Raw genomic sequence first — 25,717 nt, forward strand, 5'->3', positions numbered from 1 at the left:
CGGCTAAACGTGCAATCGCGGTCGCTTCCAGTGGGATTGCTTCTCTGCTGCTTATGGGAGGTCGGACAGCGCATCCTACCTTCAAAATTCCATTGAAGATAGGCGGTCAATCTACTTTCAACATCAAAAAACGATCTCAGGTCACGGAATTGATGACGAAAGCAAGTTTGATAATTTGGGACGAGGCACCCATGGCGCATCGGTACGCATTTGAGGTAGTGGACAGAGCGCTTCGTGATGTTTTGGATAATGAGACAGAACCTTTCGGTGGAAAAGTCGCTGTGCTTTCGGGAGATTTCAGGTAAATTCTCCCGGTGGTTTAGTGCGGCTCGGCTACAGAGACAATCGACGCATTCCTGAAGTCATCCGAACTGTGGTCACTTTTCCATAAGGTGCGTCTGATAGAGAACATGCGTGTTCGCACGGCTGCCACTTCCGATTGTGCTGCAGAAATGGCTGCGTTTTCCGAGTACCTGCTGAAGGTTGGAGAGGGGAGACAAGAGGTAAACAACGATCTGGGAAATTTCTACACTAAGATTCCACGTGACATTCTCATCGACGACCCCGCCGGTGATCCAGATGAGGACGAGGAGATCCGTCCGGGAGCTATTCCGCGAGGTATGCGGCGCATGATCGACGAGATGTACGCCGACATCAACAATTCGGAAGTCGCAACGGACGAGTACTTTGCGAGTCGCACCATCCTCACCACCACGAAAGCAATAGTCCATCGTATCAACGAAGCCGTAGCGGATCGTATGACTGGGCCAGCTCGAGAATATGTGTCGACAGACTCAGTGGAGAATGACGAGGACGGGAACTTATTCGAGCAGGAGGTGCTCAACTCCCTGAACATCAGTGGCATCCCACCCCACAAGCTGAAACTCAAGAAGGGGATGCCGATCATCATGATGCGGAACTTAAATCCCGACCTGGGGTTGTGCAACGGAACACGCCTGCGAATCGTCGAACTCAAAGATCATGTCATCCACGCCACCATCATGGCTGGCGACAGGCAAGGCCAGCATGTGTTGATCCCGCGCATCGTGTTCATCAGTGATGGCGACATCCGCGATTTCCCATTTCGACTGAGACGCAGGCAGTTTCCTATCCAGACTGCCTTTGCCATGACGATCAACAAGGCGCAGGGACAAACGGTGCAGTACCTGGGACCGTACTTGGCGACTCCTTGCTTTTCCCACGGTCAGCTGTATGTGGCTATGTCAAGGGTTACGTCGAGATCGAGATTCAAGGCGTTGGTCGAGTATCCAGAGCGGGAGGAAGAAGACGGAGTGTACACGGCGAACATAGTGTACCGACAGCTGTTCGAGAGGGCGTAGGCAGCGACTTCGTGTGAATGCATATTTTACGAAAGGAATACATTTGTCACTTTGCATAGCGAGCTAAATGTTGACAGTCACCATTCCCCCTCGAGCGAAGCGAAGGTGGCCACTCTGATCGGTGAGAACCTAGGAGACATACTGAGGAGACGAGCGTAGCGAGCACGCCTGCGGTTTGAAGCCCATGTGCGAAGCACGCGGGTGCAACCCAGGACCAAGCAGTGCATGTAAGACAAGCGGGGGCGAAGTTTGCGAGCCGCAGCGGGCTTAGAGTTGTGGTACAAGTCAACAGTAACGTAACGGGGTACACCGACGTGTACCCATGTTACATAAAGAGTGACGGGATGTCTCTCTTTTGTGCCCATGGTACGTGGTACCGGTTGGCGGTGAGCCAACCATTGGGCACTTGTTTAGCTTTTACTATAGTTGACTTAGAGTTTGTAAGGATCAAGCTTGACTCACCTATAAAATATATTCAGTCTTTAAACCTACCGTCTAAGTCGTAGTCGGTTCCCTTAGACCGGGAACCGTGAACTTGTTGTTCACCGAGAGCTTACGCTCTCTAGCACTTCCTCTGTGCAAGGTGTTGTGTGTCCCGTCACAAGTAAAATATACCGATATAAGACATAGTAAAAATAGTAGTGAAGCGAGCTGGAACAGCAAGCGAACGGGCACCAACCAAACTGGCACCCACCACCCGCAACGCGGGCGGCCCTCGGCTAGCGTAGTTAGTTGAGAGCCGTGCTTTAGAATTCGCACATGGCAAGACTTTTGCAAATCGATGAGCGTAGGAATGTAACTAGAAACAGATACAATATGAGTAAGCTTAAAGAGCCTTTGCACGGTGACCTACGTTGAGCCAAGCCTAACTAACTTCTCTGTCGATGTCCGGAAGTATTGCTCTGTATTATATAGTTGACTCTCAACGACTCATGATGTAGCCATTCCAGACGTGTGTATCCATCTGGTATTCCAGATGTATTCGTCTCAATTAGGTACGAACCCTATTGCTCTTGGCTTTTGTAAAGACCATCACTCCTCGTCTCTCAAACAAAAGCCCTGTACGTGCAGTTCGCCGACGACATCCCATCCCGCCCAGAATCCTTTAGGCCACGCGCCGCCGAGACTCAAGATGGCAGGAATGTGGAGCAGCGTGCGTGTGCTCCTGTGGAAGAATTGGCGCGTGAAGCAGCGCGAGAGCCGCTTGAACCGCGGGCGCTCGGGCAGTCGCTGGCTGTACCCGGCGCTGCTGACGGACATTGTGTTGCCCCTGGGGCTGCTGCTGCTGCTCATCCAGAAACTGTGCGAGTACAACGCGCAACTGGTGACGCCCAACGGCCTGGATAACCTCATGGGGATGCGTGCCACGCAGGAGCAGCAGAAGGGGTTTCTGCAGACGCAGCGCGCCTTGATGACCCAAGATGACGACGTCACAGATTTGGCGACGGCGCCGGAAGTCAAGCTCGAATTTGCGACATTACTCTTGGCGGCGCTGCCGTTGTTGTTGCGCAAAAGCAACCAGAGTCTGGCGGTTCTACAGCGGCACGAGTCGCAACTGTTTCTGCAGTACCTGGACAAGTACGTGGTGCAAAACGATTTTGTGTAGATTTGTGAAAACTCAATTTTTGTGTTGTTGTGCTTTTTGCAGTCAGTATCCTGCAGCGGAAGAGTTGGGAATTTCAAGTTACGCGGAGATGACCAAGCTTGTTCCATTAAATCAGAGCGCAACGAACGAAGAGGCCGACCAACTTTTGCTCGAGTTCCCAAAGCATAGCGGACTGCACATTTATGCTGGTCTGGATGTAAGGAGGACCACTTCGCAAAGTGAAGATGAAGTTTCGCATCCGTTGGAATTATTGGCGCTATTTTTCCAGAAACGAATTCGAGATCCGTCGGAAGAAGCTGCGGATGACCAACTTACGACGTTTTTCGCGAAAGAGTTGCTTTTCAACAGCAGCATCCCAATGCGGTTCCCAAATGTGGTTCCGTTCCAAATGGCGATGAACATGTTCATCCGTCACAATTTATCCGTGGTCAGTGACATTGCGTCCGAGTTCACGCTACCATCACCAGACATTGTGTGCCACACGGTTGATAAAATGCTGGAAGTGGCTGGTCTGAGGTGGTCGGATTTCCCAACGAAATCGCCACTGGGACACAGTTTCGAGGGGTGCAAAATTTCAATGGGCAAAGGAGGCTTGTCGAACGAACTTCGCCGTTTCGTGTGGAATCTCGTCGTGCACGCGGCGTCAGAAGACGAGCTGAACAATTTGCACGTGGCGGCGCTGCCAAGCCGTCCGGCGACAACTGTCGCGGGCCCACTGGAGAGCAACATTGTTTTCTACATGGCGTATCTGTTCTTGTGGCCGTACGCGCGATTGGTCCGTGATGTTGTGAGCGAGAAGGAGAAGCAGCTGAAGGAGTATTTGATGATTATGGGCTTGCCCGCCATGTCGCTTTTGGTCAGTTGGTTTTTGCTCTACTTCCTGGCGTCGGGAGTTGTGTCACTGATTGCTATGTGGATGCTCAGTGGCACCATGTTTGCTGCTACTACGATGGGAAACTGGTACTTTTTCATGTTGATGATGGCGTTCATCACGAGTATGCTACTGTTTGGAGTTGCCATCACGCCGATGTTTAGTCAGACGAGGACTGCGGCAGCATGTGCTCCATTGTTGTATATGCTTCTAAGTGCCGGAACCTTTATTCGATCGCTGGTGGGTGGAGATCTAATCGCATCGTCCGAATCGCTAGCGCTTACGATAGATGTGCTCGATGCGATCAGCTCCCCTGTGGTGTTCATGGCGTCTTTGCATGATGTGCTGGCGTTTGACGCGGTGACAACAGCTCACAGACCGGTAACATGGAGCACAGTAGCTAAACCTTGCCGCATGATGGCGCTGCAAAGTGCAGGGTACTTGCTTCTTGGTTGGTACTTGGAGAACGTATTCCCACGGACGTACGGGGTTCAGCAGAAGTGGTATTTTGTATTCCAACCATCGTTTTGGTTCCCGAAAGCGACGAACTCAGCGTTCTCTGATGACGACGATAACAACGAGTCTGTGCGGCTGACCGAGATGAATCCCGATAACTTTGATGAGCGAATGGACGACACTCTTCGGGAGCAGCCACTGCGAGAGTACTTGCAGCACTTTCAACCTTCGCTGTTTGTACAGTCGCTCTCGAAGACGTACCCCAACGGCAAAGAAGCACTGAAGAATGTATCGTTTGGTGTGAGGAAGGGAGAAATCTTTGGATTATTGGGTCCTAATGGCGCTGGTAAAAGTACAACCTTGTCGATTCTCTGCGGAATGCTCTCACCGTCAAGCGGAGATGCTTACGTGGGCGGATCGATCAGCGTGGCTTCCAATCCACAAACAGTGAGGCAAAGCTTGAGCGTCTGCTTCCAGCAGAACATCCTATTTGATGATTTGACGGTCTGGGAGCACCTGTCGCTAGTATGCGCACTGAAAGCAAGCCTTGGAATCAAAACTATTGCAGAAGAAACGTGGCGCAGCAAGCTTCAGCACTTTGGTCTGGATGAAAAGCGAGACGCATTATCGAAAACGCTATCAGGTGGCCAGAAGCGCAAGCTATCGCTCGTTCTGGCGCTTTTGGATTCGTCTCGTGTGGTGCTACTGGACGAACCGACTGCTGGTATGGACTTGAAAGCTCGACTGGACACGTGGGATGCCTTGAAGCGTGCCGTGAGTCATCGTGCTGTCATCTTGACTACACACTCGATGCACGAAGCACAGGCTTTGTGCGAGAACATCGGCATTGTTGCGGACGGCAAGCTGAAGTGTTGCGGATCGAGCTTGTTCCTTCGGAACCAGTTCGGTGTGGGATACAAACTCACGGTCGTGCACCAGGAAGACCTCGGTCAGGATGACGAGGAGGACCCTCATTTAGGTGGGGTCCGACGCCAAGCGTGGGCTGACAAGCTGATGACGACACTTAAGAAGTATGTGCCGAATGCCGCCATCGTAAGTGACAACAAGTGGGAGACACGTGTTCAGCTGAATGACGGAGAAGAACGGCAGTTTGCTGAGCTCTTCAAAGAGCTTGAACAGATGAAGCAGGCCGGGGTGATCAAGCGCTACGCGATTGCAGCTACCGATCTAGAGGATGTGTTTGTGAAGGTGACCGAGGGCGAAGACGTGTATTATCATGCCAAGGATGATGTGGAGAACGCCGATGCCACTGTCAGCGTTGACGCATTGCGTTCCAATAAAGATGATGAAAAAGCTAAGGCAAAGATGCAGTGGCAACCCACCGGAATCGACAGGAAGCTTCCTGAGTGGCAGCACTCGATCTCGCAGCTTCGCGCGCTTATTATCAAGCGTATGAAGATGTCGTCTCGCGACAAGAAGGCACTGTTTGCGCAGTATGTGTGGCCGCTCGCCTTTTTCGCGATCATCATGGCAGTACTTCAGCACATGGCCTCTTCCAGCGGGTCAATTGAGACGGTAACGACCTTACAGCCGGTTGCAGAGGGGACCTCCTTCTTTGTGTCGTCTGCGTCGGAGGTGACAGATTCGGTCGCTGCCATTGTTGCACAAATCGAGAAAAGCTCTCATCCCATTGTGTTCGACAAGAGCGCTACGACCGAGCAGGAAATGTTGGATGCGATTGCACGTGACAATACGAGCACGTATTTCGGTGGTATTTTTGTGTCGGATGTGAGCTGGACAGACAATACTCTATCTTCCCCTGGTATGGCGTACTCGCTTTACTACAACGAGACAGTGCGCCGCTCCTTACCCGTGACGCTGCAGTGGGTATCTCAAGCCTATTGTAAAGCCCGCTCTATTCAGGAGAACACACCTGAAATCGATACTTGCGATCTTGTTGCGAAGAGGGGCGTCTTCCCGATTGAAATCAACATAGGCGGAGACGACGAAATAACCCCCGATGAAGATGGTGACATGCTGGTGGATCCCGATGATGCCGTTAACGTTGTTCGACGGGTCATGATGGCATTCTATTTGTTGGTAACTTTGAGCTCCATTGTGTCGTTCTACATCACGCCACCCGTGAAGGAGAAAGAGAACGGGTTGAAGCGTCTACAGTTCCAGCATATCGAGTCCTCCAACGCGTCGTTTATTTACTGGCTATCGAACTTTATGTTTGACTTCACGGCGTACATATTGGCGATTACCATCATGATCATCATACTTGCGGTGTTTTCTTCATCGTTGACCGGGGAGATCCTACTCGCGTGGCTTATCTCACTGGTTTTATTTGGCTTGACGGTGATTCCGTTCCTGTACTTGTGCTCGCTGGCCTTCGCGTCACATTCATCGGCGCAGTCCATCATGTCGTACGTCTCGATGTTCCAGATCATGGCAGCTTCGATTGGGTTCGCGCTGTCGATGGTTCCCGGGTTGTGTGTCAAGATGAACACCATTGCCTACTTTTTACAATTGCTGCCGTTGTATACGTTTGGCATCACCGTGTTGGATATCGTGACTGTGTCTTGGGCTCCAATGCGGCGACAGTGTCTTGAGTACAGCGATTCCCTTGATACCATGAACCCGTTTGCTATGCTGGAAGGGATGGACACACACGCTTCAGTGTGGGATTGGGACGTATCCGGAAGCAACTGGTTTTCCCTTGCGGCGTCTGCCATGTTGTATACGCTACTGCTCCTTGTGCTTGACCAGTACCAAATGTTCCCGACAGTGATAGAGCATAAGATGCGGTATTCTCTGCGTCGGATTCAGCGTTGGCTGCCGTGTTGGCGCAGTTTTGGCCAAGGTTACACTGAAGCTGATCAGACTGGTACTACCTTCGATGAAGAAAGCCCCAACGTGGATATGGTGCGTGCGATCCGAGTTTCTAAGGTCTTCAATCCCCGAAAGAAGACTGCAGGAGAGGGTGCGGCTGGAGATAACAGCGAAGAAGCTGCTGCGGTGTTAAATGAGAGCGGCCAGGTGGTGGCTTTGAACGACGTTAGCTTCTCAGTGGAAAAGCGAGACTGTGTGGCACTGCTGGGTGTCAATGGCTCTGGCAAATCAACCATGTTCGAGATCTTGACGGCTGGAGCTTCACCTAGCAGTGGCAAGGCCCTTATCGATTCCTGCGACGTGACGGTGGAGCCCCAAGCCGCCACCACGAGATACGGATACTGCCCCCAGGGCAACATATTCTTTAACGAGATGAGCGTACGCGAGCACTTGGAGCTGTTCTATCGTCTTCGTTGCTGTCGCCGAAATGGACTGCTTTCGGAGGGTGCTATCATCAATGATCTCATGAAGCGACTGGATTTGTTCCCAGTCGAACACACTGCGGCAGGGCATTTGAGCGGTGGTAACAAGCGGCGAATGATGCTGGCATTGGCGCTTCTGAGTGACCACACCTCGCTCTTGCTTTTGGATGAACCTTCAGCGGGTGTGGACGTTGTTGCTCGACGCTTGATGTGGCGCGTACTCTACGAAAAGCGCCAAAGCCACGAGCGCACTAGCTGCTTGTTCACGACGCACAGTATGGAGGAGGCCGAAGCTGTCTGCGCAAACGCAGTGGTGCTGTTCAAGGGGAAAGTAGTGTGGTCCGGCAGCATTCCGGACTTGAAGCAACGCGTCTCGCGAGGAATCTCAATCAGCGTGCGTCTCGACAGCGCGGCCATTTGGGACCCCGAGCAGCTACAGTTTTACACGGAGCAGATCCGACGCTCGGTGAAATCAAGGCCGCCAACGAATACTCGTCGCGAAGCTTTGGAAAAGAGCTGCCTCCCGCTGCAGGAACTGGAGGATACCTGGGAGCTTTGCCACGGTCTTTTGTACCACAATGGCGACGCTGCCACCTCCGCGGTCTCTCGACAGCATAGTAAGACCTGGTTGGCAGGGCTCCGATCCCGTTTTGAGTCGGACGATAACGCGCCTACTGGGTCTTCGGTACCTGTTGAGGAGAAGGTGCAATCGAGCATTCCGATCGTCGAATTCGTGCAGGAGTGGCTCGTGCAGGAGGAGTTTGCCCGGCTTGAGACGCAGCTCTTCAAGAACGAGATCACGAGTCGATCCGGCGAGCCGGTGACGTCTGCAGACCTGGAAACTGCGCGCGGCAGCGGCAGCAACACCAGCGGCGTGTATGAAACCTCGTGCACGGACAAGTTCGGACTTGCAGAGGCCTTCGCACTCATGGAAGAGAACAAGTCGCGCTTCAACATTTCTCACTACAGCATCAGCGAGTTGTCTCTAGAGCGCGTGTTCGAGCAGTTCACGTAAATGAACATTGCTATGGCGAGGATAAGCTGCTAGACGATAACAATGTATTCAAACAGTTCTCTTTCACGCTATCGTAGCAGCTCAAGAAGTACAGGAAGCACTTCAACATACTATTTACGTGTTCATTCGAGGTCCGAAAATACGTAAATAACATATCGACCAATCGTATCCTCGTGTAGCTGAACCGTTTCAACGGTTAAAACGTAACCGGTCCAGCTCGGACCCCACCATCCATTTTGCCGACAAACAGTCAAAGGGCCGACCGCAACAACAGTCAAGGCACTCGCAGTTTTCTCGCCTCGCCCACAGGACTGTCACCGGATGCGACACCAGCTTCAGCTTCGTGTATCGGGAGTCTCTTTGTACCGAGGAATGTGATGATTCGAAATTCATGAATGTCGCCGCCCCAGTCTGAACAATTTTGTTGAGTACTTCAACGCACATCGATTAACAGCTTTGTGCATGAACATTCCCCCCAAGTGTATTTTTGTATGAGTGTGATGATGACAATTATTTAACCCAGCTCGCTTCGAGTCACATTGGCGATGAAGAGAACTGTTTCCGAGGGGTCACTCCCTCTTGGCTGATCACTCTGTAGTCTACTAGTTGTATTTCCTGTATTGTTTCCTGTGGAGTCTGCGGAGCGATTGCCAGCAGCTCTTTCAAGCGAGTGCGACGAGTATGGTGATGAATCAAACTTATCCCTGTCCGACGGTGGAACGCATTCCTCCGAACGTGACGAGAACCAAGCGTAACTTTTCAATTTTCAGCTGAATACTTGACCACTCGCAACTGCATCATTAGAACTGGGATTGGAATGAGGAGCACTACAGGTGAGAGTGCGGCTTCCGTTTTGGAAAGCTGCGCTCACAATTAAAAGATCCAGTTGACTTCATAGTTATCTGACCAATCCCACCACAAACCACCTCTATCGTAGCAATAGGTTGCAGCACCACACTGCTCGGCAACAATGGAAATGGTGGTGGCTCGTTGAGCTGAGTCTCGTTCGCGTCAACGTTGCTAATCATACAAATTCCTAGTCAAGCCAGTGCCCTACTTTGATTCGTCAAAATCCCTCCCATAACGCACTCTGATTCGCTGAAAAGCTTGTTAAATCGAGGCCCAGCTCTCCGTCAGCCAGTATCTAAGATGGCGGCGCGGGTCGGAGCGAGCTCTCGCCACGGCGCCAAGAAGTGGCTGGCGTCGCTCTTCGGGGAGGCGGAGCATGCGTCCTCCAAGTCGGTGGCCAAGGAGCGGCTGCAGATCATTTTGGCGCACCAGCGCGGCAGCCAGGTGCTGGCGGGCGTGGACCTGGCGGCCCTGCAGCAGGAACTACTCGAATGCGTGCAGCGCCACATAAAGGTGGCAAGCGGCGCCAATATCAACATTGCAGGTTCGTAACCTTTTTGTGATCAGACAACTCTGTTATGGCGTCAGAATTAACGTCTTATTTGCCCACGATGCAGTTAAGAACGAGGGTCAGTTGGACATTTTCGAAATGCAGGTGCCCGTGGACGGCGACAAGACGACCGAGGGCAGGAAACCCAGTCGGTGAACGGCTGCAATCAATTGATGCTGAGGTTCTATACGGCAAATTAGGTCTAAAGAGAGAAACAACAAATAGTCGAATGTCAAAAAAGTTGTGTTGATAGGGATACGATACGGTACATTGCCTTGCTGCTCTTTCGGCTAACCTTCACGTTAACCTTAGTACGGGTAGTAGTCGTCAAAAGGCAGCACCTCGAGGTGGCTCACGCTGTCGAAGATCCACGTGATACGCACGATAGGGATCTGGAACTCGTGCCACTTCGCTTTGGCGTCCCAGGGAGACGTGGTCTTGGACACGACTCCGATCGGCGTGCGACGAGAGCGCTGCTTGCTTTTGAGCTTGGCGAACTTATCAGCGTGGACTACGGTGCCGCCAAAGTTGTTCACGAGAGTTCGTACCGAGGCGAACTGGAAGTCGAATTCCTTCTCGGACACGAGCAGCACGAAGCAGAACATGTTGAAAATGCTGTTGCGTCTTCCAGTTTGCACGCGACGGATTCGACCCTCGTGCGGCTTCCCCACTGCGTCGCTGTAGATGTCACCGATCATTTCGAACGGTTCTTCAGTCAGCCATCTGCCAGCAGCAAGACTCGCTGTGACCCAGGTAAAATCCATCACGAAGGTTCCTTCAGCCAGTGCACGCATGTACTTGGCGGTGCGCTTGCAGCGCAACTCATTTGAGTCCGTACCATTGATGGCGCCGATAGGGGGCACTGTTTTAGTGATCAGGTGCGTCACAGACGTGCAAAAGTGACCTGAAGTGGGATCATGCTTTAGATCAAAGTCATGTCCGAACTTGCCACCAAGCCGCTGCGTCGCCTCTAGCACGCGCTTGACCTCTTCACGATTCAGATCTGAGCTCACAAACACAAAACTGGAGCCTTCACTGGTGACAGCAATTCTTGTACTGCCATTCGACGTGTGCATGGGAGGCTTCGACGAGTTTGTTCTGGTAGCTTCAGTTGCAGCTCCAGGTGACTTGTCACCGACGGGCTTCTCTTCCGACTGGAAAGCCGTGACGGCACTCCGAAAATCATCGCTCACGCGCTCTTTCTTTATTGTGAACAAATGTCGTAGCCGTTCACATTGCAGTGTAGGCGCAGAGCTCTTGAGGTCGGGCGTTGGGGGTAAGGGTGTAGCCGGTTTCATCTCGTACTCCTCCTCCTCCTCCTCTTCTTCCGATGGCTCATATTCCGATTGTTTATCTTCCTCCTCCTCTTCATCATCAGAAAGCATCGTCGCTGGTTGGCTGTCTGGCACTTCCGCTCTGTCATCGTCCGAGTCGTTTTGTGACAAATCGATGGCTGATGCAGAACTGTGGCCATTTGTTGTGAGATCGCTGGCCTGGAAGTCGGGGATACGGAGTCTTTTCCGTGAAGGCGATGGCATTTGCCCTTGAGGGTGCAACGGTGGCGGCGATGCCAGCAGCACCCGTCGCTTAGCTTTCAAACCCGGTCTCCGATCGTGATTTTCGCTGGTGCGTGAGTGGTTCCGCCGTCGGAACGACGCAAGTAGGTCAGGAGACTCCAGTGCACTTGTAGCCGGCGGCATCTGCGTCATCTGTGACATCTGCGTCAACAAGTCGCCATCTTCATCGTGCTGCAGCGATTCTCTTCGACGCTCCTTCACAAGTTCATCAAAACCAGTGCTGTTATGCAGAGAGCGCTCGAGATCCAACAGCGACGAACTGCCGCCGTCACTTCCATGATTTCTTTCCCACTGACTCAAGGCCTCGCGCTGCTTGTTAATACGCTCCAAGTAACTCTCCACCTCTTGCGTGGCCATCAAACTATTCGACTGCGGAGACGCAACCCCTTCCTTCTCTTCAGCCTCCTCTCTGCTCTCCGTCTCCATCACCGACGCCTCGTCCAACGACTCAACGGGCGGTTTCTCGCTCTCCTTACTCTCACTACGTCCATTGCTGCTGCTTCCTCCATAGTCATCTGGCAAGTCACTACTGCTCGTCTTCTTCCAATGTGCCGTGCTGCCCGCTCGTCCGTAATGCTGTGGCAAATACGGTTGTTCCAGCTTGAGTTCGTGGCGGATCTCCTGGGTGTCAATGTGCCATTTGTGGTTGCCCACTCTCCCTCTGGAGCTGTGTCTCTCCTCCTGTTTCTCGTCCTCTGCAGATCCTGCAGCTGCAGACCCACTGGCTGCTCGATGCAGCGCCTTGTCCGTGTCCTGCACTGTAAGTTGCTGGGCGTGGAGCGTCCGGTCTCCGTCGAGAGCCTCGAGCTCCGCCTCAACGCCCTTCCAGGCCGCCAAAATGCTCTCCAGGAACTGGTTGCGCGTCACCTCACTGGGCCTCGTGGGCAACTGGCAGCTGGGACACTGCGTGTGGTTCTGCTTGAGATGTAGGAGGATGCAGGGCCGGCAGAAATTGTGCTTGCAGTCGAGACACTGCGGGTCCTGGAACATGTCGCCACTGCCAGTAAGGACAGCATTAGCGAGCTGCAGAGGGAGAAGAGGCACAAAAGAGACGTACCATAGTGTACAACGGAGCTGCTCGCGGATGAGGCGGATGGCCTCGAGCCGCGAAGACGACAGCAAGGACATGGCGATTATGTGACTGGTTTTATAAAACGAAAAATGACAATACCGCTACCGTGATATTGGGACGTGCTTTGACAATATATTGGTAGTCATGTGATTACATGTCATTGGGATTGGTAGTCATTATGGGATGTCAACTACATGTAGTTATCTCTTGCTGCATGTGCTGGGGCTTATCACCATTCGTTTCGGATGATGGGGAGTGAGACGGAGAGGGATTGAGTCTTGTGGTCCCATTTGGCGTGGCCTTCGAGGTGGCGCACGGGATACGGCAAGTGCAGAACGAGTTTCCTGGCAGAAAAAGGTAAGTTGAAGTGGATGCCAATCAAGGGGGCGTAGCACTTGCACGTACAGTGTGGAGGACAGAAGCAGCAGTTTCTGCCGCTTTACGTCGAGTTCGACGTCTTCGAGACGGTGGTTGGGACACTCCACACGCACCACCATCGCCTCGCAGTGGGAGGACGACGGGTCCTTGTCGCTGAGTCCGAGGAAAACGTCCTCCGTCATGACGCTCTGCTTGTAGAGGACTTCAAACCTGTTCGGGTGAGAAGAACAAGTATGGTAAGAAGTGTCGTTATACAGAGGGGAGTGGTGCTTTGTACGTACTGCGGACGTGTTCGAGTCTCGAAGGCGTCGTCGTCTTCGTCGTCACTTGGGACCTCATCCATCGACCAGATCGCCCTGGGGTCTTCCTGGCGGATCTGACCGATAGGACGCGTCACTAGACATCAGCGAGTTAAGCGCAACAGGTTAGAGCAACAGCATTTGGCCTCAAGGCGGCTCGAACCTTCTGGTAGTGTGGAGGCGGACCCATTGAGTGTGTACGGCGTGACTTGCTGCGCTTGGTTCAAGTTCTGCCACTTTCAGATGTCAACGATTGAAACACCAACGGTCATTGAGCATGACCCTCCGTACCTCTTCGTAGTCGTCTTGCGCGTCCTGGCAGCCTGCTAGGAGGTCATTCAACGCCAACAGCTCGTTCCCCACAGCTTCCATCTTCTCCGATTTTGATACGACGTCGATTGAGCTACAAACGGATCCCTAGCGCCGCGTCATGTGCGACTTTTCACCATCAAACCAAACGAGCGTCACTTTGAAAAATGCGGCATGTTGGCAAAGTTCTTATAAGCCGATTGTGCTGAGGCAAGATCACTTTTCAGAGGACGTTGGTGGACACCGTCCTCCCTTCGGCACCCAAGTTCGTTTCGTGCCTGTGATGGTCAGGAGCGTTGTCCCAATCGGGACGAGCGCTATTTTCCGCTGTGGTGCCTCGCACCGTGGTGGCCTTATCCTGGTGGGAAGTTTGGATGTCAGTAAAAATTGAAGCAAATGGAGAGCCAAGTGCTTCATACTTCGTGCGATAACTCCACGACCCCGAAGGACAATGAAGAGAACAGCAGCACGACCAGCAGCGGCAATTCGACGTCTATGACAGCGATGGAGGAGCTTCAGCAGCTTTTTAACACCGATCCGAATGCAGAACGAGTAAGTCTCCGAGGTCGCCACCTTTCGCAGACAGAAGCCGAGGAAGCCCTGACCTACCTACAGAAGCACTTTCCGAGACTACGACATTTGGACCTACGCGACAATGATCTGCACGAGCTCCCTCAAGACTTTGGTGCTCGGTTGCCCAAGCTTGTGGCGTTGAATCTCTTGAACAATAATTTTCGCTTTCGGAAGGGAGCACTTCGCACTCTTGGAGAGACGTTGAAGCGTTGCCCTTGCTTGAAGAGCTTGAGTCTGTCGCTTTCAAGTCCCGCCGAAGAGCAAATGCTACTAGCCATGCTCCCGCGGTTGCGGATTTTGAACGGAACGCCGCTGCCATCGACAAGATCCGGTAGCGAAGGCAACCCAGCAAGTCCGACTTTGCAGGAACTCCAGCAATTCTGCGCTTCACCTTTAGTGAAGCAACCCCAAAACACATCAAAGCCTACCGAGGCAATTACAGACATCTCAAAACCTACTGGTCCTGGCCCACGACGGAGTGTGAAGAACAGCGTTCGCCCCACAGAACTGCCTGCTAGCATTTCAGATGACCGAACAGACTGGTGCAAGCTGCTCAAAGTAAATCGTTCGCAGGCCTCGAGCGGTGGTAGAACCACAGCAATGTTACGCTCATCTTCAGGCTCAACGTCGAGTACCGTCGTGTCTACAGAAACTTTCCTTCAACAACTGAAGGCGGTCGTGAAAGCCTTTCACAAGTGTGACTCGCTTGGCAAAACGAACAGCACCTCTAAAGCCAAGTTGTTCGCTCAACTGGATCGCCACGTGGAGTTGCTAGCCCAGCAACTGAAGCGCCAGGAGCCAGAAGAAGGCAAGGGGGGACTGTCCGAAGCAATGCTACAGACTCGGTGGAGTTTACTAGAGGTTTGTGCGATGTTTGGGTCGCAGAAAGTGGCTCAGGCGGACGCTGGGCTTGGAGGTGGCTTTGGCATGCTGCTTGCCATGCAGAAACAGCTTCTAGCAGCCATGCAAACGCAACAACGTGCTGTTCAAGCTCAAATTCAAAGCCAAGGTGCAGCTTCAGATGAGTCAGCGCCGGTACAAAACCAAAACCAGCTCAAGCTATTACTCGACGTAGCTGAGGGACTTGAAAGCGACTTGGAAGCAGTACAATTACGGCTGCAGCAGGAGACAGCTCGGCGGGAACAGGTTGAACAGGAAAACCTAGAACTAAAGCGCGAGCGTGGCAGTGGAAAGAGTCACAAGACCGCAAACGCCACCGACAGTCTCGCCGCCGCAGCACAGCCGCCTCGGCGTACTCGAAGGTGCAACAGCGAACACGGTGGGCTATTAAACGCGACATCAAACCCTACAGAAGACATTCGAGAACCAGAAATGCCAGCGTACCCTTCCACACAAGTCACTGTGCCACCCGCGCCTCAGCCGGCAGTCATAGTTCGAAACCTGTCGCTGAAACAACTCGTGGACCTAATCAACTGCGTGTACGCATCCAAGGCCAAATACGATGCGCGTGCCACTACTGCAGGTGCACCACGTGAAACCATGGAGCAACACCTGTACACCTATTTGAACACTCGCTTCGGCCTACCCAAACTCATCGTGGACTACGCGAGTGCAGTCTGGAAAGCCGCAGAGCATTTTGCTCGCCGCGAGAACGATGCTGCCGTGTTTGTGGCGCTGCTCCGCAATCGACTGGACGAGGGGTTTCTGGAAATCAAACGGAAGCTGCAGTCTGCTCTTGTGGAATTGTTGCGAGCCTTTTTTTCGGCTAAACATCCGATAAAGCAAGGCAAAGCGATCGCTGCGCTAGTGCAAAACCGGCTGGATGGTCTTGTTCTCGAAGAGGAATGGCGTAACCTGCTCACGTACCTCTATGAGCCTCAAGATGTAAGTTGCATTTTGCAAAATGAGGATCGCACATGGTTTGCTCATGACGAACTCGCGTTTTCTTTCATTTGTGTGCTTATCTGTTGCAGAGCGCGGCACTGATGCGTTTGGTGCAGCAAAAAGCAGACAAGTACCAGACAACCCAAAAGCAGGGGAAGAAGCCTCAACCAGGCGAGAAACCAAGTCTCGCTTTGCCTTTTACAGACTTTGAGCAGGTTCTTTACGGCTACCAGCTACAAGGTCGCCTGGATCTGCTTGAAGGGTTTCGCAGAGCTTTCGAAGAGCTTGACACTGAACGTGTCGGTGTCATTAACAGAGTACGCAGCTGTGGTCAATTAACCCCTCAACCGTCTGAAGGTTCTAACGAGCATCTCTTGATTGATTCCAGGTCCGGTTCGTTAGTCTTACTCGGCGATTGGCGCCAACAAAGGTACTACATTTGATCTCTTTTCACTGTATAAGGTAGGAATCTGATGACTTTTGCCTTTGTACAGCTTGAGAGCGCTGTAACGACTCTCATCGAGAGCTTGGATCCATTCAACCACGACGCGATCACGTTTTCGGACGCTGCGAACGCATTATTACCGGATATCCGACGCACCAGCACTAAACTCAACTCAAACGCTGCGTCTCAAACAAGGGTTAAGAAGAACACGTAGCAGCAATCTGAACGATAAGTAGAAATGTGACAAGATATTACGAAGTATTCGAAAGGGGGTTAATAGCCAGCTTCAAAAAGCTCCCAGAATGCATCGCTTTCCTCGTTTTGACGTTCAATTGCTAGTGGTGCTGAAGATGACGTTGCAGTGCCTTGTGGGGGGTCATAAAGACGCTGAGCGCGCTTTTGAGCAGCTTCGACAACCTTTTCAGGAGTAAAAGTACAGTCTGTCCCAAGCCACACGAAGCCATCGACAACCCCCGGCGACTGTATCGAGCAAAGCAGGAAGGCACTGTCCAGCGTCAGGTCCTCGGAGTCATAGTTTGTTAGCTGATCCCACACGTCCTCGCCACCCTGTTCGCTAATTGCTTCCAGTACGAACAACTGTGGAGAGACGGAAACTTCACTCGCAGGGTGCACTTCTATAATACTGGAACTGTTTGTGACAGTGCTAGTGTCTCCATTCGCTGGTAAATGCACGTTTGGCATTGTAGGAGCTGAGTCCCGCCTCCATTGGAGCTCTGCAGCGTAACCAAAGTGATCGATATCTGTCCCCGTGCGTCCGTCAGTACTTTCACGTATCTCGATGATTTTCATTTCATCGGAAGGCTGTACAAGTGTCTGCAAATGCAGCAACTGGGCAGCAAGTTTCGCTGCTGTCGATGCTGCTTCTGGTATCACACACTTTGCGCCGACCCAGACAATTAATTCGGTAGTAGCGATTGGGTTTTGAAACACAAAAGCGCCTTGAGACCACAGTAGTCGCTGCTCGTCTTGTAGCGTCCGTACACTGGCGATATGCTGTCGCTGCCGAGAAGAACCAGCACTTGGTTCGAAGCAGCGTTTGAGCACTAGGCAGCCAGGATCGTTTTTGGAGTGCGGGGCCAAACGATGCAACCAACCCAAGGCAAAAGAAGCGTCTCCAGTTTCACGAGTTCTCATCGCCTGCAAGTCTTTCTCCCACTCAAGGAGATGGCAAATGAAAGCCGCGTTCGGACTCGTAATTGGGCGTTGACGCTTCACCATAGCTGCAGCTTCGTGATACGGTAGTTTTTGCTCCAGCATCACGTAGGCAATTGCAAACGCACACGAACGAGAGACGCCTTGGTGGCAGTGAACTAGCACCTTGTCCCCGGTGCCGTTTTCGGGAGACTGAGCTCGCTGTCGACAAGACGCAATGTACTCCATTACCTGAGGCAGGAACGGAGTCAGGTCTTCATTGGCATCGTCTCGCAACAGCAGCTTGAGGATATTAAATTGTGAGCCACTTGATGCTGGAGGCATCTCAACTCCATCTTCGTAGTGCTTCAGCTCCCCACAGCAATTTATCACGTGAGTGATTCCTAGTGCGCGTAGTTTGGCAGCATCTCGAGCTACCCGCAGGTTGCTCACGTACAGAAACCCGGGCAAGATCTCCGAGCAAACATCGGCGAATGCGTCCAGCGTCCGAGACTTCCGCACGCTCTCAGGTATCACGAACCGCTCGTCCGTCCGCTCTACTTTGTTGAAGGCACGGACAACTTCACTCGCTTCGCTGCTCAGTCGCGACGCAGCGTTGTCTTCAAGTTGCAACGCGTGACCAGGAGGAACAATCTTCCCCACAAGCAGCGGGACGGCGTCTGCCGTAGACTTTTGCGCAGCAGCTTCTACAGCGCTTGAGGAACTCGATTCAGCAGTCCACGCCTCGGAAATGGACGCTGCGTCAGACTGCGTCGAGCTGGAGGCTTTCGCAGAGGGCAGGACACCTGCGAACTCGTCGCGAGACTGGCCGTTTCCCATTCTCCACTCGCGCTTGTCGTCGGGAATTGAACTCTGCGGGTCTGAAACGACCCAGACAAGCGGACGGATCTCGCCTTGCGTCCAGCAGCGCTCCATTTAGAACCTTTCAACTGAGCTTGTCAGTTCTCTCAGCTCTAAATGACGGCGGCGTCGGAGACTCGCACGAATCCGAGTTCGTCCGAGCTTCGGTCCTCGTCTTTAAACCTCCTCGTCTCCCACCAGAAAGTGATGGCGTGTCTTCGTTTGAAGACGACAGCCACAGCCGCAATAGCCACGACCCCCACCGCCACGCCTACAGCCGCGTAAAGTACAGTCGAAGTCGAGCTCGACGAGTCCGCAGAGCCGTTGCTCGTCGTCTTCTTGTCTTGGCTGCTCGACGGCGCAGACGTCGAGTCCGATTGCGGCTCGACTTGTGCATTGTCAGGAGATTGGTCGGAGCCGTCGGAGCCGTCTCCACTCGAGTTGAAAGAGCTCCCAGAGGCTTCACCACTGTTCGCGTCGACCCAAAAGTCCGCTGCCGAGTCGGACGAGACTTGCGTCGAGTTGTCCGCGCAGAAAATCACTTGGAACTCGACGTCGGCGCTGCAGCTGTGGGTCCGAGCGTCCTGGTCTGGGAACTGGTAGGCGTCGTCGCACCCGTCGTCCAGACAGCTCAAAACTCGGCACGGATCGGACGAACTGAGCCCTCCGCCGCTGCTGGGGACTATTAACATGGCCACGTTGAAGCCTGTGCCTCCGGTCACGGCCTTGCAGTCCTCGAGGCTGGAGCACGAGCCCGGCTGCAAGTTGAAGTGAACATTCTGTCAATTTAGTTGCCATTTTCCTGAGAGACAAAGCACTTACCCCAGTTCCACCGGACGGGATGATGGAAATGTCGAACCACGTGCTGGAATCGACGTTAGCGAACTCCGCCTCTGCAAATGAAGGTTAGCATTTAAATCAGTTGCAACTGGACTGCAGCACTCACGTGTGGCTTGGTACGAGGCCCCGTATCTGTACGCTGCGTTGCTGCCGTCCGCGAGCTCCAAGCTGTGGTCGGCGCCCTGCTCGATGGTGGTGGGGGCCCCGTGGCTGCCGATGTAGAGCTGCATGCTGCCGTCGCAGAGGTTCAGCACCTGAATGTTCGTGGCGGCGATTGGCGCCATCCACGCGAATAGCAGCAACGCGAGCATTTGCAATTGGTCTCTGCTGTGCGGTGCTGCTAAGAAGAGTGCGGGACACTGGCTGTCCAGCCTTTTGCGTTGTGGTGGCAAAGCGTGTTGCCTTTGCCCGAGTACAAATGAACGTAATGGACGTCTAGGGTTGCAGATGATGCGAGCTTCAACTTGATTTGGATCGATCGGGAGTGAATGTGGAGGGTATTCACTGCTACGGTCTCATTCACTTGATCTGGATATTACGCGACTAGATACGACCCTGGATTACAACATACTATTCTTTTGTAGAGGACTTGAATTGAACTTCGCATGTCCGCACAAGTGAACGTTGGCAGCGGAGGCTCATAGTGGTAAGGTTGCTACAGCGAAGACTTGCATTGCTGTCTTCGAGCAGTCGCTCTTGGCCCTCGCAGTGATTCTCCAGCTTGATTCAGGTGTGCGACAATTGCATTGAACAAGTCCGGGCCACATTTTGTGGCCGCTGGAAGGCAGCCAGCATTTTGCATTGCATTGGTAGCCCCCACGAAGCAAGTTGCTTAAAGTGTGCACGGGATCAATTCGCGCGTTTTGGACCGTCGACGACTGCACGCTCGGAACTGCAATGTGTTCGGAAGGGCCGTTCAAAACGACGAGTAGCGCAGCGCAGGTTGCGATGAGGTCGTCGTCCGTCATTGCACGTACAGCAAACCGCGTGATCTCTAAAACTGACCTGGTGGTTGCAAGGGCGTGTATCCGGGTATAATAGTATGCCCATGATGCTCGTACAACAAACCAACAGGTATCCTTTCAGATTCTGCTGTATCTGCGTGGGGGTTGCCACCGACGATGGCCCAGGCCAGATCTGCTGGCCGACTCGACGATGATAAGAGTCTGCGATGGTAGCGCGCCGCGCGCTTCTGTTGCTGGCAGCAACTTGTTGCCGCGTTGAAACACATGGTGTCCACCGTTTGTAGGAGGACATCTGAGCGTGGCTGTTCGAGCGCGACAACGCTGGCGTGGCGGGTATCGCTCACTGCTGATCAGCGGGTGTCGACACGGTCTGCATGGTTAGATCTGCACTGCAGATCGCACTGGTGCACATTGAAGAGATGATATCTCTTGACGCGTGCGAACGCTGTACATACAATCACTTGCTTCGCAAGCCACGGTTTGTCTTCGAATGGGAAACACGCACGCCTTCAAGTTGTCTATTGCTTATATATTACAGCGGCGCTATTAAACAGTGTTGCCTAGCTGGTTCGCAAGGAGGCAGTGCACCGCCGCGCGCATTTTGTCTTGGTAGGTGCCGGGGTCGCCGCACCGGACCCTCCCGGGCAGAAAGTCACGTCGACGTTAGGCGTCGTGTCAGGGCACGCGTGCGTCTTCCCGTCGTCCGTTGGATACTGGTAGGCGTCCACGCAGCCGTCAGCCAGACACGTGACCGCCGTGCACCCGGACGGCGCGATCTGGATGGGTGTATTGAAGCCTACGCCGCCAGTGAACTGCTTGCAGTCGTCGAGAGACAAACAGTTTTGAGGCTGTAAAGTGGTAAGTTAGTCACTCGTTTGAGCTGCCACTCGAAGCGATCGAAAACAGCGCACTTACTCCGTTCTTGGGTCCTGTAGGGATGATGCTGATGTCGTACCACAGAAATCCCCACGAAACTGAGAACTCAGCGACTGCAATTGCCAGAAAACAACATTAGTTGCAACTCCTACACAACAAAGATGCCCACCTAACTTACGTGTGGCTTGAGGGTTCCATCCGTTGCGAAACATGCCGCTGAAGCCTTCTTCGAGCGACCGTGTCGTGCTGCATCCTGGATCGATGGTTTCGGTGTATGTGTTGTTGTACAGACTGATGCTTGTTTCGCAACGGTTGTAAAAGGTCACTGGAATGGCATTCGCCACAGTTGCTGTTGCTCCCAAGATCGTAGCGACCAGTACGTGAAGCTGCATAGCGGACGGAGAGGTAGTGGCTTGGTTGTCGGCAGTCTGTAGAAAATCTCTAAATGCTTGAGATCCATCACCGCTGGCACCATTGCTACAGCATATTCTGGTGCAAGTCGACAAGACCGGAAGCACACGAATGCTTCTTGTGTGTGATTGACTGCAAGTATCTCGTCCTCGATATTCGCCTAAAAATACAAGGTATTTTTCAGTGGATCCTAGCACTTGTCCAAGCAATTGCAGGCCTGATCGACCCCGGCCGGAGTCGAAGATGCCGGCAACGTTCGCCGTCCTGCAGTGCCCGATATACGCACGACATTCCCGCAAGGACCCGGTACACTTCATCGCGACCGATGATTTGTTTGACCCAACACCAAGCAATCCTACCAAACATGAGTCACGCCGGATCAAATGAATTTGTAGTGTAGTTAAAGACTTGGATGCCTGTGCAAGGCATTTCACTGCGCACACGGTCAGCTTGAGCTAGAGCGCTTACATAGTGGGGATTCGAGTCACGGGTGTCGCCATGCCCGAGTAGTTATCGAACCACTCGAAGTCGTCCTTGGGAGAAGCAGCGTCCATTTGCTGCTTCTTACGGCGCACCACGACAATAGCAGCAACCGCTGCCACGACCGCGAGAGCCCCCACCGTCGCGGCCACGATAGTTCCCACTGGAGTCCCCGATGAAGCAGCCGTCTCGGTAGTCGTGGTCTGGCCGTTTGAGCCAGCGGAAGTCGGCGTGTTCACGGTGGACTTGGCGGAGGTTGTAGTGGCAGCCGTTTGCTCGCTTGCGTTGTGTTCAGGAGGGAACGTGATGGTATTTCCGCTTAGTGAACCCCGGAACGACGAAGATGATGAAGACGACGATTCACTGCCCTCCCACGATGAAGACCACGATGAAGACGGCGTGGATGGTGGTGGTGGAGGAGCTTCCGTGGGAATCGTGAACATAAACACCTGAGCGGTTGTTGGCGTAGGTACTGCCGCAGTCGGCTTCGAAGTAGGCGCTTGAGTCGTCGGCTCCGGAGTAGGAGCAGCGGTGGTCGACTGCGAAGTAGGTGCCTCGGTTTGAGGAGGTTCGGTCTCTGGGGCTGCAGTGACTGGAGCTATCGTTGGTGGCTCGGTCGTCGGAGCGGCTGTGGTCGGAATCGGAGTCGCCGTCGTTGGTTCCGGGGTCGGAGCGGCGGTGGTCGGAACGGGGGTAGAAGTCGTGGGCTCTGGGGTGGGTGCCGGAGTTGGAGCCGCAGTCGGTGCCGGAGTTGGAGCGGCAGTTGGTGCCGGAGTTGGCGCAGCAGTCGGTGCCAGAGTTGGCGCAGCAGTCGGTGCCAGAGTTGGAGCCGCAGTCGGTGCCGGAGTTGGAGCGGCAGTCGGTGCCGGAGTTGGAGCGGCAGTCGGTGCCGGAGTTGGAGCGGCAGTCGGTGCCGGAGTTGGAGCGGCAGTCGGTGCCGAAGTTGACGCAGCAGTCGGCGCAGCAGTTGGCGCTGGAGTTGACGCAGCAGTCGGCGCTGGAGTTGGAGCCGCCGTTGTTGGCGCAGCGGTGGTAGGAGCCGACGTCGTTGTGGTGGTGGCAGTTGAGCTGCTTCCACCCGGGCAGAAGGTTAAGGTGACACTGGCCGTGTCAACACATGAGTGGGTCTTGCCATCGTCGCTCGGGTACTGATAAGCATCGGCACAGCCATCTTCCAGACAAGTGACCGTGGTGCATCCAGATGGGGCGATCTGCATCGGAGTGTTGAAACCCGTACCACCCGTCACGGACTTGCAGTCGGCTAGCGACGCACAATTGCCAGGCTGTACAAGCAAAGACGACAAAATATTGGTAAGTACACACACAACGCTAGAGTACGGGGGGATGATCAACTTACCCCAGACGACCCCGTGGGGATGATGCTGATGTCGTACCAGGTGTAGCCGCCAGTGATGGAGAACTCTGCCACTGCAGACGAAAGCGACCAATCGAAACTCGTGAGTACACCCACTCCTTGTTGTTCCTACAAAAAGGGTAAAAACCCAAAGCCAACTTACAGGTTGCCTGGGCACTGACACCGTTGCGGAACATGCCGCTGAAGCCCGACGACAGCGTTCGGGTCGTGGTGCCACCGGAGGCAATAGTTTCCGTGGCGGAATTGTCGTAGAAAGCAATGCTTTCATCGCACTGGTTTTGAATGGTCAGGGGCGTGGCTTGTGCCGTCGCTGCCAATGCAGCCAGCCCCGGGATCATAAACTTCAGTTGCATGGTGCAAAGCGGCAAGTGTACGAGCTGCGATCCGTGTGGCCAGAGGCGAGTTTGAAAGTGAACCGACTACAGAAACGATACTCGCAAGACCCCGCTGGCCCATGTCGAGTTCGCCGTGGCAACAGTGCGCTTGCGTGCGCTCTTGACCACTGGGCTGGCTGTCAAATCAGTCGTGCTTCGCGCGTCACGAGGCGAAGCCGCTTCGAATGCTCGGGTGCCGTCCAGATCAAAGTCTCCGATGTCGCACAAGTACTGAGCAACTTGCTTGAAGCAAGTGGACGCCAACCAGGAGGGGGCACCATCCTGAAGGCAAGGGATTCCCACTCCCCGCCACGTACGTCAGTCAAATCACCGTCGGAGTCAATACGGTGGGACCCACGTGCGTCGCGCTTGGCAAGATCGCTGATGGGTGGACGCAACGCTCCTCTTTCGCTGCTCGCGGCTAAACGGGCCATAAAACTACACTTTCTATTCATCATATCGTATCCCAGCGATCTTGTGGACCTTACTTACGCGTGCATCACGTTGATCTCGCCTCGAGGCGTCAGCATACCCACGTACGAGGTCGCTGATACTGATGCCTTGGGCTCCATGGCCTCGAGTTTCTGCTTTTTCCTCCTTGCGATGACCACGGCAGCCACTGCAGCAACAACCAGGAAAGCACCTGCAACGGAGACTGCCACCGTTCCTGTGGACGTGCCCGAGCTCTCAGACTTCGTTGAGACTGTGCGGTCGTTGCTGGCTGCAGAGCTGTCGCTCGTGGTCGGCATTGAAGTGGAATCCGTCTCGGAGGACACTGAAATGGTAGCGTCCTGGGCTGAGACCTCCTTGGCGAGCGAGGACGAGCTGGAGGAGTTAAAGCTCTCAACACTCGACAAGGACGTCGAGGAATTCACCTCCGGCGCCGGTGTTTCCATTGACACAGGCTCCAGCGTTTCGGTTGTGATAGGCTCAGGTGTTTCAATGGGGGCTGCCGTAGTGGGCTTCGGCGTCGCCGTTGTCGGTTCCGGAGTAGGAGCGGCGGTGGTCGGCACCGGAGTTGCGGTCGTTGGCGTCGGGGTAGGAGCTACCGTGGTCGGAGCTGCAGTCTTCGTCGTCGGCACTGGGGTCGGAGCCGGAGTTGGAGCGACAGTCGGAGCTGCCGTCGTCGGTACGGGAGTCGGTACGGGAGTCGGTGCCGGAGTTGGAGCGGCCGTCGGTGCTGGGGTGACTGGGGCTGCGGTCGTAGGTGTTGAAGTGATTTTAGCAGTGGTGGTGGATCCACCCGGGCAGAAAATCAGGTCGATGGAGGCCGAGTCGATACATGAATGCGTTTTACCATCGTCACTCGGGTACTGGTAGGCATCGACACAGCCGTCTTCCATACAAGTAACGGTGGCGCAACCTGACGGAGCAATCTGCATAGCTGTGTTGAAACCGGTGCCTCCTGTGACGGCCTTGCAGGCTTCCAATGACCCGCAGCTACCAGGCTGTACGATCGAAGGGAAAGGACACACTGTGAGTGCGTTACTCTAGTTTGTTCATGGCAATGTAATAGTAGAACTTACCCCTGTCGATCCCGTAGGGATAATGCTGATGTCATACCAGGTATTGCCACCCGTGATGGAGAACTCGGCGACTGCAATAGCAACAACTTGTCAGATAAAAACAACAGCAACCATCGTGCATCACAATGGAAAGCTAACGCACGAGTGGCTTGGGATCCAACACCGTTGCGGAACATGCCATTGAAGCCCGAGGAGAGAGTGCGAGTGGTGCTGCCTCCCGAGGCAATGGTCTGCGTTGCCGAGTTGTCGTAGAGCTGGATGCTCTCGCCGCATTGGTTGTAGATATTCAGGGGCGTGGCCTGCGCCACCGCCAGGATCAAGGTGAACGTGCTCACTGCTGTCAAGGGCTGCATCGCAAGAGAGTGGTGTGTAGCCTCGGGCGAAAGTAACGAAG

General features: G+C 53.8%; 10 protein-coding genes across 11 annotated transcripts; 3 read left to right on the forward strand and 7 right to left on the reverse strand.

Moving 5' to 3' along the window:
- Positions 1-2,472: 2,472 nt before the first annotated feature.
- Positions 2,473-8,566, forward strand: KRP23_8047 (ABC transporter A family member 1; the record flags this gene model as incomplete). Its single annotated transcript, XM_067893442.1, has 2 exons — positions 2,473-2,918; positions 2,989-8,566. The coding sequence occupies 2 exons, from the start codon at positions 2,473-2,475 to the stop codon at positions 8,564-8,566; spliced, it is 6,024 nt and encodes a 2,007-aa protein (XP_067742968.1).
- A 1,149-nt stretch (positions 8,567-9,715) lies between these two features.
- Positions 9,716-10,121, forward strand: KRP23_8048 (Cell division topological specificity factor; the record flags this gene model as incomplete). Its single annotated transcript, XM_067893443.1, has 2 exons — positions 9,716-9,959; positions 10,033-10,121. 2 exons carry the CDS (start codon positions 9,716-9,718, stop codon positions 10,119-10,121), a joined length of 333 nt encoding a protein of 110 aa, XP_067742969.1.
- A 152-nt stretch (positions 10,122-10,273) lies between these two features.
- Positions 10,274-12,670, reverse strand: KRP23_8049 (Breast cancer type 1 susceptibility protein-like protein; the record flags this gene model as incomplete). The annotated part of the gene is made up of 2 exons (XM_067893444.1): positions 10,274-12,539; positions 12,600-12,670. The coding sequence occupies 2 exons, from the start codon at positions 12,668-12,670 to the stop codon at positions 10,274-10,276; spliced, it is 2,337 nt and encodes a 778-aa protein (XP_067742970.1).
- Positions 12,671-12,843: 173 nt separating this feature from the next.
- On the reverse strand, positions 12,844-13,663 carry KRP23_8050 (Dynein axonemal assembly factor 6; the record flags this gene model as incomplete). 2 transcript variants are annotated; one of them, XM_067893445.1, is made up of 5 exons in its annotated part: positions 12,844-12,958; positions 13,020-13,202; positions 13,274-13,388; positions 13,455-13,521; positions 13,583-13,663. In XM_067893445.1, the coding sequence occupies 5 exons, from the start codon at positions 13,661-13,663 to the stop codon at positions 12,844-12,846; spliced, it is 561 nt and encodes a 186-aa protein (XP_067742971.1). The 2 variants fall into 2 exon arrangements, with proteins under 2 accessions (XP_067742971.1, XP_067742972.1); XM_067893446.1 differs by having other exon boundaries at positions 13,455-13,527.
- A 333-nt stretch (positions 13,664-13,996) lies between these two features.
- KRP23_8051 (uncharacterized protein) lies at positions 13,997-16,677 on the forward strand (the record flags this gene model as incomplete). Its single annotated transcript, XM_067893447.1, has 4 exons — positions 13,997-16,018; positions 16,108-16,335; positions 16,407-16,448; positions 16,513-16,677. 4 exons carry the CDS (start codon positions 13,997-13,999, stop codon positions 16,675-16,677), a joined length of 2,457 nt encoding a protein of 818 aa, XP_067742973.1.
- Positions 16,678-16,736: 59 nt separating this feature from the next.
- On the reverse strand, positions 16,737-18,551 carry KRP23_8052 (Protein-tyrosine-phosphatase MKP1; the record flags this gene model as incomplete). Its single annotated transcript, XM_067893448.1, has 1 exon — positions 16,737-18,551. The coding sequence occupies one exon, from the start codon at positions 18,549-18,551 to the stop codon at positions 16,737-16,739; it is 1,815 nt and encodes a 604-aa protein (XP_067742974.1).
- A 38-nt stretch (positions 18,552-18,589) lies between these two features.
- On the reverse strand, positions 18,590-19,627 carry KRP23_8053 (Thaumatin-like protein; the record flags this gene model as incomplete). The annotated part of the gene is made up of 3 exons (XM_067893449.1): positions 18,590-19,234; positions 19,299-19,369; positions 19,423-19,627. 3 exons carry the CDS (start codon positions 19,625-19,627, stop codon positions 18,590-18,592), a joined length of 921 nt encoding a protein of 306 aa, XP_067742975.1.
- Positions 19,628-20,841: 1,214 nt separating this feature from the next.
- On the reverse strand, positions 20,842-21,549 carry KRP23_8054 (uncharacterized protein; the record flags this gene model as incomplete). The annotated part of the gene is made up of 3 exons (XM_067893450.1): positions 20,842-21,129; positions 21,197-21,270; positions 21,336-21,549. 3 exons carry the CDS (start codon positions 21,547-21,549, stop codon positions 20,842-20,844), a joined length of 576 nt encoding a protein of 191 aa, XP_067742976.1.
- Positions 21,550-22,032: 483 nt separating this feature from the next.
- KRP23_8055 (Thaumatin-like protein) lies at positions 22,033-23,776 on the reverse strand (the record flags this gene model as incomplete). Its single annotated transcript, XM_067893452.1, has 3 exons — positions 22,033-23,331; positions 23,406-23,476; positions 23,566-23,776. The coding sequence occupies 3 exons, from the start codon at positions 23,774-23,776 to the stop codon at positions 22,033-22,035; spliced, it is 1,581 nt and encodes a 526-aa protein (XP_067742977.1).
- Positions 23,777-24,285: 509 nt separating this feature from the next.
- KRP23_8056 (Thaumatin-like protein) lies at positions 24,286-25,676 on the reverse strand (the record flags this gene model as incomplete). Its single annotated transcript, XM_067893453.1, has 3 exons — positions 24,286-25,245; positions 25,324-25,394; positions 25,466-25,676. The coding sequence occupies 3 exons, from the start codon at positions 25,674-25,676 to the stop codon at positions 24,286-24,288; spliced, it is 1,242 nt and encodes a 413-aa protein (XP_067742978.1).
- Positions 25,677-25,717: the final 41 nt, after the last annotated feature.

Source organism: Phytophthora ramorum (genome assembly GCF_020800215.1).
Source record: "Phytophthora ramorum isolate Pr-102 chromosome Unknown Phyram_PR-102_s0007, whole genome shotgun sequence".
Lineage (NCBI taxonomy): Eukaryota > Oomycota > Peronosporomycetes > Peronosporales > Peronosporaceae > Phytophthora > Phytophthora ramorum.